This window comes from Giraffa tippelskirchi, chromosome 3, assembly GCF_054371585.1.
Source record: "Giraffa tippelskirchi isolate mGirTip1 chromosome 3, T2T-mGirTip1v1.2.pri, whole genome shotgun sequence".
NCBI lineage: Eukaryota > Metazoa > Chordata > Mammalia > Artiodactyla > Giraffidae > Giraffa > Giraffa tippelskirchi.
Genome location: NC_137277.1, coordinates 189838115 through 189854119, shown reverse-complemented (window position 1 = coordinate 189854119; position 16005 = coordinate 189838115). Strand labels below are relative to the sequence as shown.

Sequence of the window (16005 nt, the reverse complement as noted above, 5' to 3'; positions counted from 1 at the left end):
TGGCGGGTCCACATGGAAAGGGGGCATTCATGTACACAGTACACACTAGATGTTTAAAACTCTTCCAAAAAATTGCTCTAGGAATGGAGAATATTTTACTACTATTATTAGTTTCTTAGATTAACTACAATTTAAAATGATATTTTTTATATACTGGATTATTAGTAAGTTCACGTCACATATTTCTTCTGTTTATCAAGTGGCTAATGGAAACCCTTAAACTACCTGTGTGACTTCCATTGGAGTTTTACTGCTGAGCCAAACCGAGTAACCAGCTACACAAGATACCAAGGCCGCGATACAAACAATGTTTAGAACTGCTTTTACGAAAATGATAAATGTTATGTCCTTGACTTGTATAGAAGTGTATCAAGAGGGAAATTTCTTGTGAAATTTACCTTCAATCTTACTGGAGGTAAAACCATTGAGCATACTACCCACTAGGCAATAAAATGGACCCTTAATGTAAGAGCGTTCATGCCAGGAAATTTTTCAGTTCCTGAAAATGGAGGGTTTTTTCAGTCACTATGATTTTTGAACTGTTTTCCTTTGATTGTCGCTATGGCTTTTTAGAAGCTTTCAGCCAAATACAAGCACTTCACTTACCTGCCACATACAGGATGTCCGTGATGTAGATTCTGTGTCCTTGGCTTGATTTTACTATCGCTCCTTTATTTTCCCTTGGCTTCGCCTTTCCTTCTTCTATTCTACTCGCTATAAGCTTTTTATACGCCATTTTAAACTCTTCACGGAAAAGGCGAGTGTACCAGTGGACACACACAGAAGTCTCCAGGACCTCGGTCAACACAAGCAGCAGATCCTAGCGCTTTGTTCCCTTCTCCCCCACCCCCAGGCTCACGCGAGCCTAAACGCAGCCCTCACATTACCCATTGGAGTGTTGCTTCGAGGGGAGGACGGCAATGTCACATGTCTCCGTTTGTTCCTTGGCCTGAGGACTCGAATTAGAGCTTGTTTACAAGAGAAGCTCACAGCAGGATCCTGAGGTTGAAGAAAAACCATCATTCTTAGGTTTTAATATTATTTATGACACTGTCTATAAAACACTTTGCTTTCTTGGACCATCGCTTACACGCTTATGGAAAATTTGCCTCCTCTCACCTGCAACCTGCTGCATCAGGTCAGCAGTCAAGTCCACCTCCCGACCTGGCACAGAGAAGCCCTGTGCACTGCGCCCTGTAGCTTAGTTCCTGGTAACAGGCTGGCAGGGCACTGGTCCCTGAAGTCCCCTGGGCTCTCTACACTCGGGTTTTGCCTTTTCATCAGAGGATCAGGCTCGTCTTAACTCTATGCTAATATCAGTCCTTTCAACACTAGCTTCTGTGCAACAGCCACTGAAACCAGACCCTGACGGTGCTCACGCAGGCCCTCACTTAACGCATGCTCACTCAGCACTGACTGCGAGACAGCCACCAGCGTCCTCCCCGGCGCCTGGGTGGGGAAGACCAAGTCCATTCCCTTCTCCAGCCTTTCTTTCCACGGAATGAGTAAGATGTCACAGGTTTGACTCATCTTTAAAATTCTTAATTCCCACTGCCTTCCTTCAAGTCTATTTTACTTCATTAGCTAGCAAACTTATAAACACATTTTTTCCAGACATTAGGCTGGTAAGGATTATCAGGGGGGGTGAGGATACGTACAGGACACAAGAGCATCTGCATGTAGATCCTGGATGCCGTGTTAATGCAGTCCAGCTCACAGGTACAGTAGCCGTGGATGATGTCCACCAGAGCGTTGACGGTAGCTTCAATGTGAGTTAGGCCTGAAGGAGAGCACGCACAGGGAGAATCAAACAAGCGCACACACGCAGAACGCAGGCCGTCAGTATTATTTATGGTTTGTTTCATTAACAGTCTCCTAAATCTCTCCAACTGCCCCAAAAGCTTCTCCAGATACCCTGTATCACAGAAATAAAGAGGTCTACTCTCTGTAGATATCAAAATACAGGGCGGACAAGTGTGAAGAGGTGAGCAGAGTCCAGATGTTCCCAACGATCCCCAGACCTCAGGTGACAAAGACGCCCTGACCCTGCATTTGGGGATTACTGCCCAAGCAACACCCAAACACAAGTGAACAGCAGGTCCTTCTACTGCTCTAGATTGCTATTCTGAGCTTCCTCTTCCACCTAAACCTCGGAGAGTGCGACAAATTAGACACTAAAGGCAGCAATAGCTTAGACATGAAATAATTCTCTAGGATGATGTTCAACTTTTACCTTTTTAACTGGCTTTGAATCAAGCTTTCCAAGATTTTTTAAAACAACCATAAACACCACTAAGGAGGCACGTGCGCGCACACACACACACACAGACACACACGTCTTTATGTGAAGTATGCAACCCGACATGGAGAGATCAAGAAAGTCCCATTCCTCTGCTACACTGCTAAATTCCTCCAACAGGAACACTGATCTCACAGACTTGTATTTCCTAAATATTCACTCTGGAAGAGATGGATGATGAAGGCTCAAGGTGAAGAGTTCAATCTGTTCAAAGAAAGAACTTACATGAGGTTTCACTATCAAATGTCCCTTTTAACATGATACCTGGCAGGCAGGCAGGCGCCAAGAAGGCATTCTTGGGTTTGGAGGCATGGAGTTTCCAGAAGTGGTTCACCAGCTGCGTGATGAAACTACAGGAGTCTCCCTCCAACTGCTTCTGAGGTTCTCGCCCCTCATCTGCTCCTTCTAAGCAGGAGAAAAAAAAATTATTAACGACAGTAAATTGAAGATGGAATTTAATTTGTTTTAAGGTTAACTCAGGTCAAGGAAGCTTGCCTGGGGAGGGAGTTTCAAGTGGGGCCCCAATCAATATGCCAACTATCCCTAGATTCCAGCAGGCACATCTAGGAAAAAAACAGTCTGGGAAAGGAATATCACAGAAAACAGTGTATGTTAGAATTAAGTAGAAGGGGGAGCATTCAGGATCTTACAGCAGAGTCAGAGATCTCAGGTCCAACTGTTCAACTTCTAAAACCTAGGGGAACATCTAAGATTTTCTGAAAAGATTCCCGGATTATAGTATAAGAGGAAGAACAGGATGACGGCAACCTATGGGAGCGTGTGAGTAACAGAACCGTGAAGGCGTCGCTGAGCGCTATCGGATGGAAGCCAAGCAGGTGCGGTGCCCAGCCAGCATGAGGACAGCAGGAAACAGCATCAAGCGCTGAGAAAGGCTGCTACTCATGTGAATAAAATATCGCCAAAAGAACAGCACAAAAGCAAAAGACATGACTGATTCTATTACTTTAAAGCAACGATGGCACGAGCTTAACTTTACCCTGAAGATTTTAAAGAGGTAGTAACTTCAGAGACTGATTACGTCTGATGTCCAGAACATTAAGTAAATTCAAGAGTAATCCAAGGGGTAAGCACTGGAAAAGTATCTATTTATTAATATGATACAGCTCTAATGTCAAAAGCCCTACAAGCTATAAAGACAAGAGAGTGAAATCCCTATCTCAAGAGCACGAAGTCCATCAGAGGCCAGGGAGAACTACGAAAAGATGAGAGAGTAAAGAAGATGAGTAGGCAGATTTCAGGACCGCGGCCACACAGGCCAAGTTCACCTGTTTCCATCTGGGGCAGCTTTGACTCCGTAAAGTGGACAAGGTTGTTAGGACGCATGATGGCAATGGAGCGTGCTGTGACCACCAGCCTCTGGAAGACCTCAGGGTCCAGATCCTTGCCTTCTTTGCTCGATGTGTTGAGACACTGCACAGCTTTGCTCAGCAAGGCCTGATCCTACAACAAAAGAATCATAGAGGATGAGCCAAACGCAAAGAAGGCCTGGGCACTAAAGCACAGAAGAGAGGGGAACTGGCAGATTGTCAGGCTGGCGACTTCCTCTCAAGGGAACAGGTTAATCACCACCAACAGCCTGAAACAAGCCTTCAGAGCAGCCCAACATAGTTCTACTTCTTAAATACATAAAATGTTAGAGCCACTTAAAAAGACTCAAAAGCCGTGAAATCAGTATCAAAGTCCGACTGGAAAACCAGAACCAGCCGCTTCTCCAGAATGGCAACATCCCAGATCTCTTTCCTACAAAGTCACTTCTCTGCAGGTTCATACCAAAGCTATGTTTCCAAAACTGCCTTTCCTTGAGAGGTTCAGTAGGTTAAACTCACATTTCTCAATTCTCTGCACTGGAGGCAGAAAAGTTAACCAAGGCATTGGGGCTGGTGGCTTCCTCCTCATGGATCTGAAATGTTGACTCTCTTTTCTATTTACAGAAACTGGCCGAACTTACTGCCTTCCATCGCTACTTACTTGATAATAGGTGAGACTCCCTCTGCCCAGACTTCCCCGAATCTCTTTCACCCACTCACCAAATTCTTCACAAGTGAGTAAGCACAGGTCCCTGAGGCCTGTGCGAGGCCAGAGGAGTGAAGACAGCAGCAGGCCTGACCTCCTGAGTGCCGTCCCTGCCCCGTCCTCCAGCGAAAAGCCCCCCAACTCAAACGTCCCTCCCCTCCCTTCCTTAAATCTTGTCGATTCTATTAAAGTAACAGAAAAAAAAAAGAATGCAAACCAGGGGCCTGTTAGTGGCTTGTGCTCATTCTGAGTGATACTCAGTTCTCAGGAGAAAGTTGAGGCTCTGTGGGTCTAATCTCAACGCTCTCCTCTCCCCGCGTGACTTTGTGACACTCTTGCTTGACGTCCAAAAGGCCAACGTACTTGCTCTCCTGTCAGTACCACCACGTCCACTTTGACAGGAGACACCCCTGATTACCTTGTGGCTGTGGTAGGCCGAGCGGCTGGTGTGCAGGCTGGCCAGAAGGCTCTTGGACTGCTGCTGGACGCTGGCAGGGGCCGGCAGGGCCAGCAGGAGCGTGGCCAGCTCCTGAGCTGCGTTCTTGTTCCTCTCCTGATGCAGAAGATAGCAGGGATGCCACTAACCCCACACAGTCCGCGCAGGATGAACTGCCCACACCCTGCCTCCTCCTTCCCCTCTTCTAGGCTACCAGGACTAGGCTGGGCTCCATGGACCACAAGGAACAAAACAACTTCAGAAATTACAACCCTCCCACAACACAGGTACAGAAACTGAGACCGGGATCAGGACTCCTAGAACAGTGCTCTTTAATCAGCACTCATCCTGTGTTACAAAACACTCTCACCATGGATCCCCTGAAAGCAGGACATAAAGCCTTAAGCTGAAGACTCCTCTGGATCACCTTTACAAACCAACATCATGCTATAAATGTACTTGAGGTGCAAGGCTTTGGGGCCTCTGACAACTCCACTGACCTCCTGCCTCTTCAGAAAGCTCCCTTGTGCTTTAGAAAAGTAACTTGCCTTCTCGATGATTGGGCCAACAGCAAAGCAGCTTTCCAGGGCTTCTAAAGAACTCACAACCAGCCTGGGGAGACAGAAAAGCTGGCTTGAGTACAAGAGCCACTCTTCTCTCCGCCTGGTGCTGTAGCCTGCACAGACTAGTCTTGAGGACCTCAGGGACAGCTGGTGACCGCCAGACACAAAATCAAAGCGCAGGAAGACCCGCCACAGGCACCGCGCACATCGTTCCCTTGTGTCACAGGCCAGAAACCCGGCTCCTGCTTGGAGATCAACCCGAGGCCATGTTCATAATCCGTGACTCAAAGACAGCGCTTTTCTTCCTCAAAGAGGATAAGGCTGCTTCCTTCTGCTGCCTGTGGCAGGGATCACGGAGACAGGCTTAACCGTCTCGATGAGACAGGACCCGGCGCTCAGGTGCCCCAAGATCAGTAGGCAGAGGGGATACACAAAGGGAAAGGTTCAAGCCATCTTCTTACACTGGGAGAGCTATGGTTACACTTGACTTACACCTCCAAAAAAATGCACAAAAGCACTTCCTAGGAGTCGCCCAGCATGGGGAAGAGAACCAACTGGATTTTTAGGTTCATGCCAATTACCAACATCCAAAGGGTATGATGAAGCCCCTTTAGAAAACTGGGCAATTTTCTCTAAGGGAAGGATAAGAACCCCAACTGTTGAAGGGCACAAAGGGACACACTCCCCAGGGCTCACTCATGTGCGCTTAAGGCGGCACGGTAACAAGACTGACATCCTGAGGGCTGGAGCTCTGAACAGACAGGGCAAAGTGTGGAGGAGGCAGCTGGTGAGAAAAAAGTCAAGGGGCAGAGGGCAGCAGTAGAGAGGGACCTGGGGCATAAAACCTAGGAGGACAGAACAAGCTCCCTGGAGGCTGTTCAGATGACAGAACTTCTCCACTGACTCGGCGCCCTACCCCCTCCTCACCCACTGCCGAGGGGGCTGGGGGAAGGCAAGGGCGGCCGACACCAAGCGCGCACGTACAACCCCCCACCTTCTCCACGGGGACACAGGACAGCTCTGCAGCCATGCAACGATGGGAACAGAAAGAAGCAGCGGGACTTGTCCACAGAAGCGGAATCAACGCAAAGCCACGTCATCAGTTACACGGCTCTCTAACACACACTCGCTCGTGCAAAGAAAAGAAAGAGGGCATACTAACCGGTCCAGCTTGGTTAGGGACTCAGTTTCAGAACTTGGGGGAGAAGCAAAAGAAAAAAAAAAAGGAAAAAAATGTGAAGCTCAGAGAAACCTGGAAACACATCCTAAGCAAACAATATAAGAATAGAGTGGGAAGGGGGTGGGGAGACAGAGAAAAGGAGGGGTGGGGAGGCTGCTGGTGGGAGGCAGTGATTCCAAGCCAGGCTACTCTTACGCCTTCAATGTAAGAACTGAACATCTTACATCCTGAGTCACCGCATCTACCGCGGCAAACCAGCAGCTCCCCAGCACAAAGAAGCCAAGCGCAGTGCTTAAGAAGGCCACTGGGGGGAGCCCCAGGGGGCTCTGAACTCTGCTACAAGAAGCCTGGGACAGCCTCTTGGCAGCAGTGCTATTACCGCAGGAAGTAACTACTGCAGAGAAAGATGAGAAGATGATGAAATCAGAATGAAAGGGAAGATTTTTCCCTATAATTTCAGCAAGACTGGATCCTAATCTCTAATTCTGGCTCAAGCGTCTTCCGGTCAGCAGCCTCTGACTGCTCCAAAGGGTACCTGAGCAGTAAGAGAAGCGAAGGGACAGCAGCCCCTGGGCAGAGCCCTGGGAGTCAGCCGGCTCTGAGCACACCGTCAAACCCTGTCTGCTCATCAGGAGACCCTGAGTGCGGGGGGCGGTGTGAAATATTGAAAATCACAGGCCAGACCTGGGACACTTGTGAGGGGCTCAGTCTCTCAAGACTCAGGTTCTGCTGGAAGAGTGGAACCGGTGAGAACAAAGGGCTACCCTGCCAGCGCCGGTACCTCTCCAGGACAGTCCCGCTCGTGGTGGCAGGGGCCACCGAGTCACTGTCTCCAGTGCCATTGCTCTGGGTCAGGTTTGAAGGACAGATGTTGCTGACAGAGGCAGAAGGGAATTCTTCCGGAGGCTCATCAGGCCAGCCAAACTGCTCCTTAGTCTTGCCATAAATTTTCACAGCATCAATCATGGTGACGCCTGCTGGATCCACCGAGGCCCCAACTACAATAAGCAAGAGAAGCCTTTAGGAAGCACGCTCTCTCGAGGGCTGACACCACCCCCTCCAAAGCAAAGACCAGACTGGTATGGACAACATAGTGAGCCACACCCATTCCACAGTCACAGAGGAATTTTATCTCCTGAGACCTCAGCAGCACCTTCACCTGGTACAGATGCTGATACATGCAGACACAGGTCCATGAACCAAAAGTCTATGGAGTCTCCTACTCAGAAGAAGAGACCCCGGATACCAGTACAGGGATCCTCCGGTGCTATCAGAATACCATGTCTCCCAACTCCACCCCCCAGGGATCTCTAAACACTCCTTTTGTTCAAAGCACAGATCATCCTCATTCGTAAAACAGCAACTGTTTCTGGAAAAAAGAGTACCAGACAGGTGGCCAGTAAATGGTAGGGAAAGCTGTCAACCTTCTGGAAGCCTCAGGGATGTTTACTCTGAGGTTTTAAGGGCATTGCTAAACATCTCTCAGTGACGTGGGCCCTGAGGCCCTCAGCTGCACCTTCAGACCGCTTTGTGATGTCAGGGGTTCATCTCGCTGCCTCTCTGCTTAGACACACAGGCAGCCCCATCAGCAAGGTCACCCAAGCCTACAGAAGGGAGCCCTGAAGCAGCTGCCCCTGTCTTCACCCCTCCCATTCTCAAGTATATCCCTTTCTTGTCACCTTGCCTCCTTTCTATCTCAAACAAAGCTCAACGTTTCCTGACGGCAGAGACCACCGAGCTATCAGTAGAGCAGAGGGTCCCCAGAACCCTGGAGAGCCACAGAGAAGTGGCCCCTCAGTCAGAATTAATCACAAGACGGATACAATCTGTGCCAGGAGATGGAGACTCACTGAAGAGGTTCAGCTTCTTATCAGCCTGCAGGGCTTCTTCTCTGGTGAAGGGGAAGTCGAACCAGCGTGAGCGACTCAGGTTCAGCTGCATAGTTCTGCCGAAGATCTCGATGTACGATGGGGCCCGTTCAATTGCCTGGGTCCCAATCTGGATGCGCATGCCTGTCATCACCATGGTGCTGTTGTTGTTACTGATCTCAATGGTGAAGCCACCGGGCTGGAGGGGGGAAGAGGTGCACGTCATCAAATGAACACAAGCTCTCACGGGCCAACTTCCGGCCCTCCCCGGGACAGTGACACACGTGCAATCCTACGCAAGACCTTTACCCTGTGGCTCCCTGGCGATGACGTCCTTGCTGCCAAGGACGGGAAACACAGGCAGGGAGCAGACCCTTCCATCTCAGGCTCCTCTTCTCCCCGGCATTAACCACCTCCTGCCACCCTGTGCATGGCAACCCTGCTGGTAACATGGGAGCAGGAGCCCTTCTGCACGGAGTTGAGAGTATCTGTTTATTCTGGGACCATTAAACTAGAGTCAAGGGTTAGTGACTGTGAGTCTTGCATCCTGACAGGAGACGTGTTCCTCAAACCACACTGCTCGGGAGCCCTGCTACCCAGGCACTGAACCCAGGGCAGTGCAGCCGGTCCTCACCTTGGTGTTGGCCACATACATGCCAGTGGAGTTCAGCCGGTGCTTTATCTGCTGTGCATTGTAGACCTGCAGGAGGTCATTCCCGCCAAACTCCACATCGGTCAGCTGCTGGTTGTGCTCAAAGAAGTCAATGGGGAAGGTCACCTGGCTGGAGGTGCGAGTTGCTGTGGAGGGCAGCGCCGGGGGACCAGAGAGCATAGTCATTAGCGTGGCCCCACCAACTCTGTGCCCAAGCTCACACGCGCGCACCCCAACCTTAGGCCAACTCGGGATTACACGGTTGGCATCACACGTGGTCAGCTGCCCAACAGTCACCACCCCCAACCACAACACGACTGTGCAGGGCAAAGAGATCTGAGGTCAGGATCTGGAACGCTCACTCACAACAGGCTCTCTCAGAGCTGGCTTATCTAAAATAAACGACAGAAACTATTTCTTTATATAGAGGATGAGCTGCGCAATTGTCTCAAACACAGGCTCTAGAACAGACTACAGGGAGCGGGAAGAACGCTATAATGATATTTTCGCTCAGACCAAGTCACTCACTCCTAAATTCAAGCTTTCACTCCTGGAAGAGTCCTGCTTTGCCACTCAGGAGCAAGACTCCCAGCTCAGACACCTATGATGGCTTCGACATGGCGTGCGTGCACGCTGAGTCTCCTCAGTCATGTCTGACTCTCTGTGACCCCATGGACTCTGGCCCACCAGGCTCTGTCCATGGGATTTTTCTGACAAGAATACTGGAGTGGGTTGCCATGCCCTCCCCTCCAGGGGATCCTCTCAATCCAGGGATCAAACTCATGTCTCCTGCATTACAGGTGGATTCTTAAGCTGAGCCACCAGGGAAGACCTGGCTTCTATACTACTTAGTGAGAATGAACCAACTGAAGGATCTACTCCTCCGCCAGTTCCGTCCTGCCCGCTGCATCAGGCAAGCCACTTTCCCTAAACCCAGAGAAAACTATCTCAAACCAGATCCAAGAAAGCCTTCTTTCCTGGGCACCTAGGGACTACTATCTATAGAGGAGAGCCAACAGATGTTTGCCCTAAACAGAAAGGGGATAGCTGCAGGAACCTTGACTCTGCTTCTGGGGAGCTAGCTAGCACAATCTCTACTTTTAGAAGCCACACAAGCAACACAGTCCCCATTTCTTTCTTTTGTTGTGCCACAAAGCATTTGAGATCTTAGTTAGCCGACCAGAGCCTGAACTCACACGCCCTGCACTGGAACTGCAGGATGTTAACCACTGAACACCAGGGAAGGCCCAGTCCCCGTTTTTCCACGGGTATCTATGACTGTCTCCTCCGAGTCCCCTCCCCGGGCAGTCTTCTGAGGTGGGGCCTTACTGATGGTGGCTGTTTTGCGCTTGCGAACAGGCTTCATGATGCTGATGACGCTGCTGGGCTGCAGGGAGGGCTGCAGCCAGTAGGAGGTGTTCTCCACGTTGGCCATGTAGATGCGCAGGCTGCCGTCCTCACACAGCAGGATCATCGTCGTCCGCTGCTGCTCGTTGCAGGCCGTGTGCCTGATGGCCACCATGTCCTGGATCTAGGAGGAGGGGACGGGGCGTGTTAGTTCCCACACCTACGGAGCAGGACCTACACAAACAGGCAGAGAAGCCATTGGTTTCGTGGTCAACGGAGGGAGTGCACAAGGCCAGCGAAGAAAAGGCGTCTAGGAGCAGCTTCTTCTATCGGCCTCCGTCACAAGAGCTGGGGCAGTGACAGGGTACACAAACCCAAACACAGGCCAGGGTCACGGCCCACTCAGTGATGGGGACGTGCACTCACCTTTGCTTTGGCAGGGAGAGTCTTGATCTCCTGGATGAGAAAAGTGTCTGGCTTCACCATGACCACCAGGGGCACACCTGTCGTCTGCTGGACGCAGCACAGCAGGCCAGGGTGGTTCATCACCTCGGACCACTGACACAGGGCAGGGGACGCCTTACTGCCACCATTGGAGCTGCAGACGACAGAGGTGGCCACAGTCAGGGTGCCACTCACCATCTAACAGCTCTTCTGATGACCTGAAGGACATCCTCATTGCCTACTGGACTCCCAGAGAAATACACCCACCCAAGGACTCCAATTACCATGAGTCTCCGTTTTCCTCTGGACCACATGCACAGTCTCACACACAACACGCGCCCCCAGCGGGAGTCCTGCTTTAGGCTCTCCCCCGTCTGGGGGAATCAGTGACCCTATGTGCCTAAGGCTATCAACTGCATAGGCCCACGGAGGTGCCAAAGGCTAACAACCCGTTGTCCTTTTAAGAATTTCCAAGCACATCAAGCTATGAATGAATGGTATCCATTTTATTTCACCCCAAACCAGCTGACTCACAAAATAGAGGGCAGAGAGAAAGTGCTGTAAGGGCTTTTCAGTGGCAGAAAAGAAAGAGGGGAAGAAACCTTAAACCTTTTCTGCCTTCTCCTTAAACAAAACACCCCTTACCTCATACACCCCTATCTTCTGGAAGCCGGATGGCAGCTCCCGCCTCCCCAAACTCCCACCATGCCCCATGTGCTGACACCACGTTCTATTTACTGATCAACCCCCCCTACCCCCACCCCAACCAGGAGGGAAACTTCAAGGGCTTCTTAGCAGCAGGAATGTCTAGAAGAAAGAAACTGACATTCCCTTCTGAAAACTCTCTCATCAAATTAAAATCACATTTGCTACCTTGACTATAGCTTTTCCTTCTGAGTGACAGCGGCCCCCTCAAACTACCTCTAACAGCCTGGGGGGGACAAACCACGCAGACTGGCCAACGTACCAACACCGGGTGCTGCCTAGTTTAGAGATACGAGACGGGGAAGGGAGAGTCCCCGGGAGGGTGCGGAGCTCCCCTGTTGAACACGGGGCGCTGTGGAAGTTCAAGGTTAAGTGCTCAGCCCCACCTTTTGATGTTGATGGAGAAGAGCTGCAACACCTCCAGCGTCGTCCTACTGATGGTGGCTGCAAATGACCTGCCTTGACAGTAGCTGAAGAACAGCATCTGCAGCACGTGTGAGTAATACACGGACACGCCGCCACCGGCCACCTGGCTGTTACTGTCCTGTCACAACAGAGACACACGTTCTCATGAAGCGCTCAGGCCGCCTGGGCACTGCCTGTCACTGTGGCCGGTCATCCAGTTTATTTATTTGTTTTTTACTGTATTCAGGTGCTTTTCTCTATTTCTGGCTGTGCTGGGTCTTCGATGATGCACGCAAGCTGTTTCTAACTGCGGCGAATGTGGGCTACGCTCTAGCTGCAGTGTGAGGGTCTCACTGCACGGCCTTCTCTCGCTGCAGAGCAAGGCTCTAGGCGCTCGGGCTTCAGCAGCTGCAGCAGCAGGCTCAGTACTGCGGCTCGTGGGCTTGGCTGCCCCATGGCATGTGGAATCTTTCCAGGCCAGGGATCAAACCCATGGCCTCTGCATCGGCAGGTGGATTCCCAACCACTGGATCACCAGGGAAGTCCCTGGTCATTCATTTTAGACCATGATTAAGGGCTCTCATTCTCTAAGCATGAGATCCCTGTGGTAAATCTTAAAAATACTATGAGAATAAAGGAACTTAGAGTTTAATCCTTAAGAACTAGAGTTTTGCTGTCATGTAAAAAGTTAAAAGAGAAATAATGAAACAGCTGGTAAGCTGATGAACCCGGCCCAGAAGGAAGCCGTGTGCTCTAACCTTCAGGTCCTCGTGGTTGACTTCCAGCACGTTGGTGACGTAGAAGGGTCCTTGCTGGGCACTGCTGGCCTCCTCCATGAGCTGTGTATAGATGTACCCCGCCGAGGACATGATAACAATGATGTTCTTCCCCTCTTCGTTGAAGAGGAAGGTAACATCTCTTATCTTTGAGCTGGGCAGGAGAAAGTAGAAGGTTGGACTCAAGGCATCCACCGACAGGTCATAAATCTGCAGGAGAGAAGGAAGAGGGATCAAATCAAGGAGGTCTATCTCAGCCCCAGGCCCAAATCCTCCCGGTGCACCCAGGGAGCAGCACTGTTGAGGAAGGGCTCTCTTCCACTCAGCACACAGCCGTCAGTGCTAGGCACTGAGCACACAAAGATAAAGTCTCTTTCCATCTCTCTTAAGGAATGAGTGGAGGAGACACATCAGCAAATTCTACACCAAGAAGAGCAGTTAAGAGCGGTGCGCTGGGTACAGGAGGGGCTGAATCAGAATCAGTCCTCTGTTACCTACGCGTGGATAGCTCCTGCTCAGCAACAGGACAGAAGGTAACAAAATGGTAGGGTTTTTTATTTTTAATTTCTAAAAGAAGCTAGCACACATAATGGAGATCAGGCACTCTGAATTTAAAAGCAAAACCACCGTAGGACCATACAATCAAAGAGCTGCACCTGTACCTTGACAAAGTCTGCAGTGACGATCGCTAGCTCGGTCTGTGAACCAGGTAACCACACGGCTTTGATGATGAAGTTCCCTGTGGCCAACTGGGGGTGCAAAACCAAGTGATCCGAAACCGAGCCTGAGCTACTGAAGGTCAACACGTGGCAGTCCTGGACACGGGTGAGGGGACAGAACGGTTAAGAGATAATCTGCAAAGTAGGCTAGTCCATTTCAGAGACTTAATGCTGCCTTCTCCTCCCCGGCCTTCCCCGCCTCCAGACAGTACTCAGGCTGTCGAGGAACACGTTCAGGTGTCAAGAACACACAAAGCTTATTTCCAATAGAAGAGCTATCCGAAGACGTGGAAGAAATTCAGAGTTCTTTCGTGTTCCCAGTGGCTTTTAAGCTCCAGTCTCAACAACGAGTAAGAGAAAGTGGAGCTAAGAACGGGAGAGAAGGTCACAGTGACCCATAGCTCAACAGAACCAAACTGGATCAGGATTACCTTCAGCCCACAAACGGCCAAATAGTCCTCCTTGCAAGGATTCCCCGTGAGGCTCAGCACAGTGAAGGGCACTGGAGCAGAAGCCAGGCGTGTCAGAGTTAGCTTCCTTTTGCTGGAATCTGCTTGCTTCAGGAGAGCTGAGAGCTGGAGGACAGTGATCTGCCAGGAGATAATTACCAATTAATTCTCAACCCTCTTCCTCCCAGAGAACACCGGCAACGACAAAAGCCCCTTCACTAGAGCTACTGGTCTGGAGGCTGTTTTTGTGAGCAAGTCTCCCCAAAAACCCAAGGCCAGTATGAGCCTCTGTGTTCTCCGGCGCAGAGGGTGGAGTGCTTGCCATTTCTTCTTTCTAGAGGTGACGAAAGAAACCAACTTCATGTAATTTGCTCGTAAAAGATTTAAACAATTTCTGTGTACTACTGTCCCTTCTCACTTTTCTATGAAAATGTTTTTGAAAGTATGTCAGAGCTACATTTATCTCTAGTTTCTTTTTCCCTTAATGTAAAGATAAAACAAATGAAGAAGCCAGAAAACAGAAAAGCTTGAGTTAAAACACTCTCCTCTAACTTCTCCTGTTCTATAAAATTCCATAAACTTTCTTGGGTCTTCAAGAGGGCTGGGATCGCAGGGAAGAACTAAATAAGGACCACTGAGCCCTCCTAGGAAGACTCTTCTCTCTCCACTGTGTCCTCCAGAGTGGCTAATCTGAGAAAGACTGCAAGCCACACTGCCCTAGGAAACCTCCAGTCATTACCTTCACCTAGGGGTTTGAATCACAGAGTGGGAATTGACTCATACTGGTTCTAAGTCTAATAAAGTAACTCAGAGTTCCAACAGAAAAGCTTGCTGAGATCTGTCCCCAGAGCTTTGCTAGAATTCAGAAAAACAGACATTTTCCTAGTGGGCCAACCTGAGTGTTGCCCCCTAATGTCTTCTGCTCAGCACCTAAGACAAACCTGACCTCAAATGAGAGGGAAGGGATTGGAGGACCCACCTTGCCTTTCTCGTGGCTGACAGCCAAATGCTGGCGGCGCCCGTGCGGGGAGGAGAGCACACACATAGCCACCCTCCTGAGCACATGGGCGCTGATCAGCTGTCGGATGGTCTGACCCTGGTCTCCGCTGTAATTCATCCGAACATTCTCAAAGGCACCTTCCTGGGAGCCTAACGTGGGAACCTGGCAAAGACGGACGCAGAGAGAATAGGCAGTAATAAGGCAAAAAAGATCAAGTGTTTCATACACACACTGTTCGTATGACTGAAATACCGTACAATTTAGTGTCTCAAGAGCAATGGTTTCCAATCTCTAATCCAGGGACAGTTAATTCATCAAAATTACTGTCAGTCCAATAAGGACAATGCAGTAAATGCTGTACAGAATTAAATTAATATAAGTATCGCTTTTTTTCTCAAGTGTTAAAAAGCACCCCCGTCTTTCTTTTTAGGCCATGCCACACGGCTTGTGGGATCTCGGTTTCCCAACCAGGGATCGAACCTGGGCCCTCAGCAATGAAAGCACTGAATCCTAACCACTGGACCACCATGGAATCCCCAAAATGTCCTTTCAAAAAATAAAATGATAATGATGATAATGTTTTTTCCCATTGATTTACCCCAATAAAATTAAAAGTCAGCAACCTTATGGATCACCGACACCATCCCAGTATTTTTCTAGCTTCATCTTTAACATCTCCAAGTCTAAAACCACTGCTCTAAAGCTGTGACTGATTTTTAGGGGCGGGAGGCTGGCCATTGCAGGATCTTAGTTCCCTGACCAGGGATTACACGCAGGCCCCCTGCAGTGGAAGCGCAGAGTCCGAACGACTGGAACCCTAGGGAATCCCCAACGGTGCCTGATTCCCAGTACACTGTCAGAAGGTCTGTGTGTGTCCGTGTGTGCACTACCACGTGGTGTGTGTCCCCCAAAAGCAGCCACCTTGTGAGCTCTGTCAGCGCACCTCACTCATTTTCATTCTGTCCTCCGGAAGTGATGACAGTTTCCTTTCTCCTGTTTTGTTAACTCTGGCTGCTCTGGACCCTCTCTGCCGCACACAGGCTTTCTCCAGGTGTGGTGAACAGGGGCTACTTCCTGTTGCAGCACCCGGGCTTCTCCTGCTCTGGACCACGGGCTCTAGGCTTGCAG

General features: G+C 50.0%; 1 protein-coding gene and 1 non-coding gene across 6 annotated transcripts in view; both read right to left on the bottom strand.

Annotated features, from left to right (window-relative positions):
- The window catches only part of UBR4 (ubiquitin protein ligase E3 component n-recognin 4), a 132923-nt gene that overhangs the window by 67709 nt on the left and 49209 nt on the right, over positions 1–16005 (bottom strand). For 3 of the 5 annotated variants that reach the window (XM_081574939.1, XM_081574941.1, XM_081574943.1), the window contains exons 40-56: positions 14857–15039; positions 13860–14018; positions 13372–13524; positions 12692–12919; positions 11915–12072; positions 10806–10977; positions 10362–10563; positions 9015–9178; positions 8363–8579; positions 7294–7510; positions 6495–6527; positions 5318–5381; positions 4752–4886; positions 3586–3760; positions 2564–2704; positions 1659–1780; positions 888–999 (exon numbers count right to left, since the gene is read on the bottom strand). In XM_081574939.1, coding sequence (XP_081431065.1) covers positions 888–999; positions 1659–1780; positions 2564–2704; positions 3586–3760; positions 4752–4886; positions 5318–5381; positions 6495–6527; positions 7294–7510; positions 8363–8579; positions 9015–9178; positions 10362–10563; positions 10806–10977; positions 11915–12072; positions 12692–12919; positions 13372–13524; positions 13860–14018; positions 14857–15039 — 2635 coding nt within the window. The remainder of the gene's footprint in view (positions 1–887; positions 1000–1658; positions 1781–2563; positions 2705–3585; positions 3761–4751; positions 4887–5317; positions 5382–6494; positions 6528–7293; positions 7511–8362; positions 8580–9014; positions 9179–10361; positions 10564–10805; positions 10978–11914; positions 12073–12691; positions 12920–13371; positions 13525–13859; positions 14019–14856; positions 15040–16005) is intronic. The other 2 variants (XM_081574940.1, XM_081574942.1) reach the window with 1 other exon arrangement.
- On the bottom strand, positions 15337–15410 carry TRNAE-UUC (transfer RNA glutamic acid (anticodon UUC)). Its single transcript has one exon. It is a non-coding gene; the product is annotated as a tRNA-Glu (tRNA).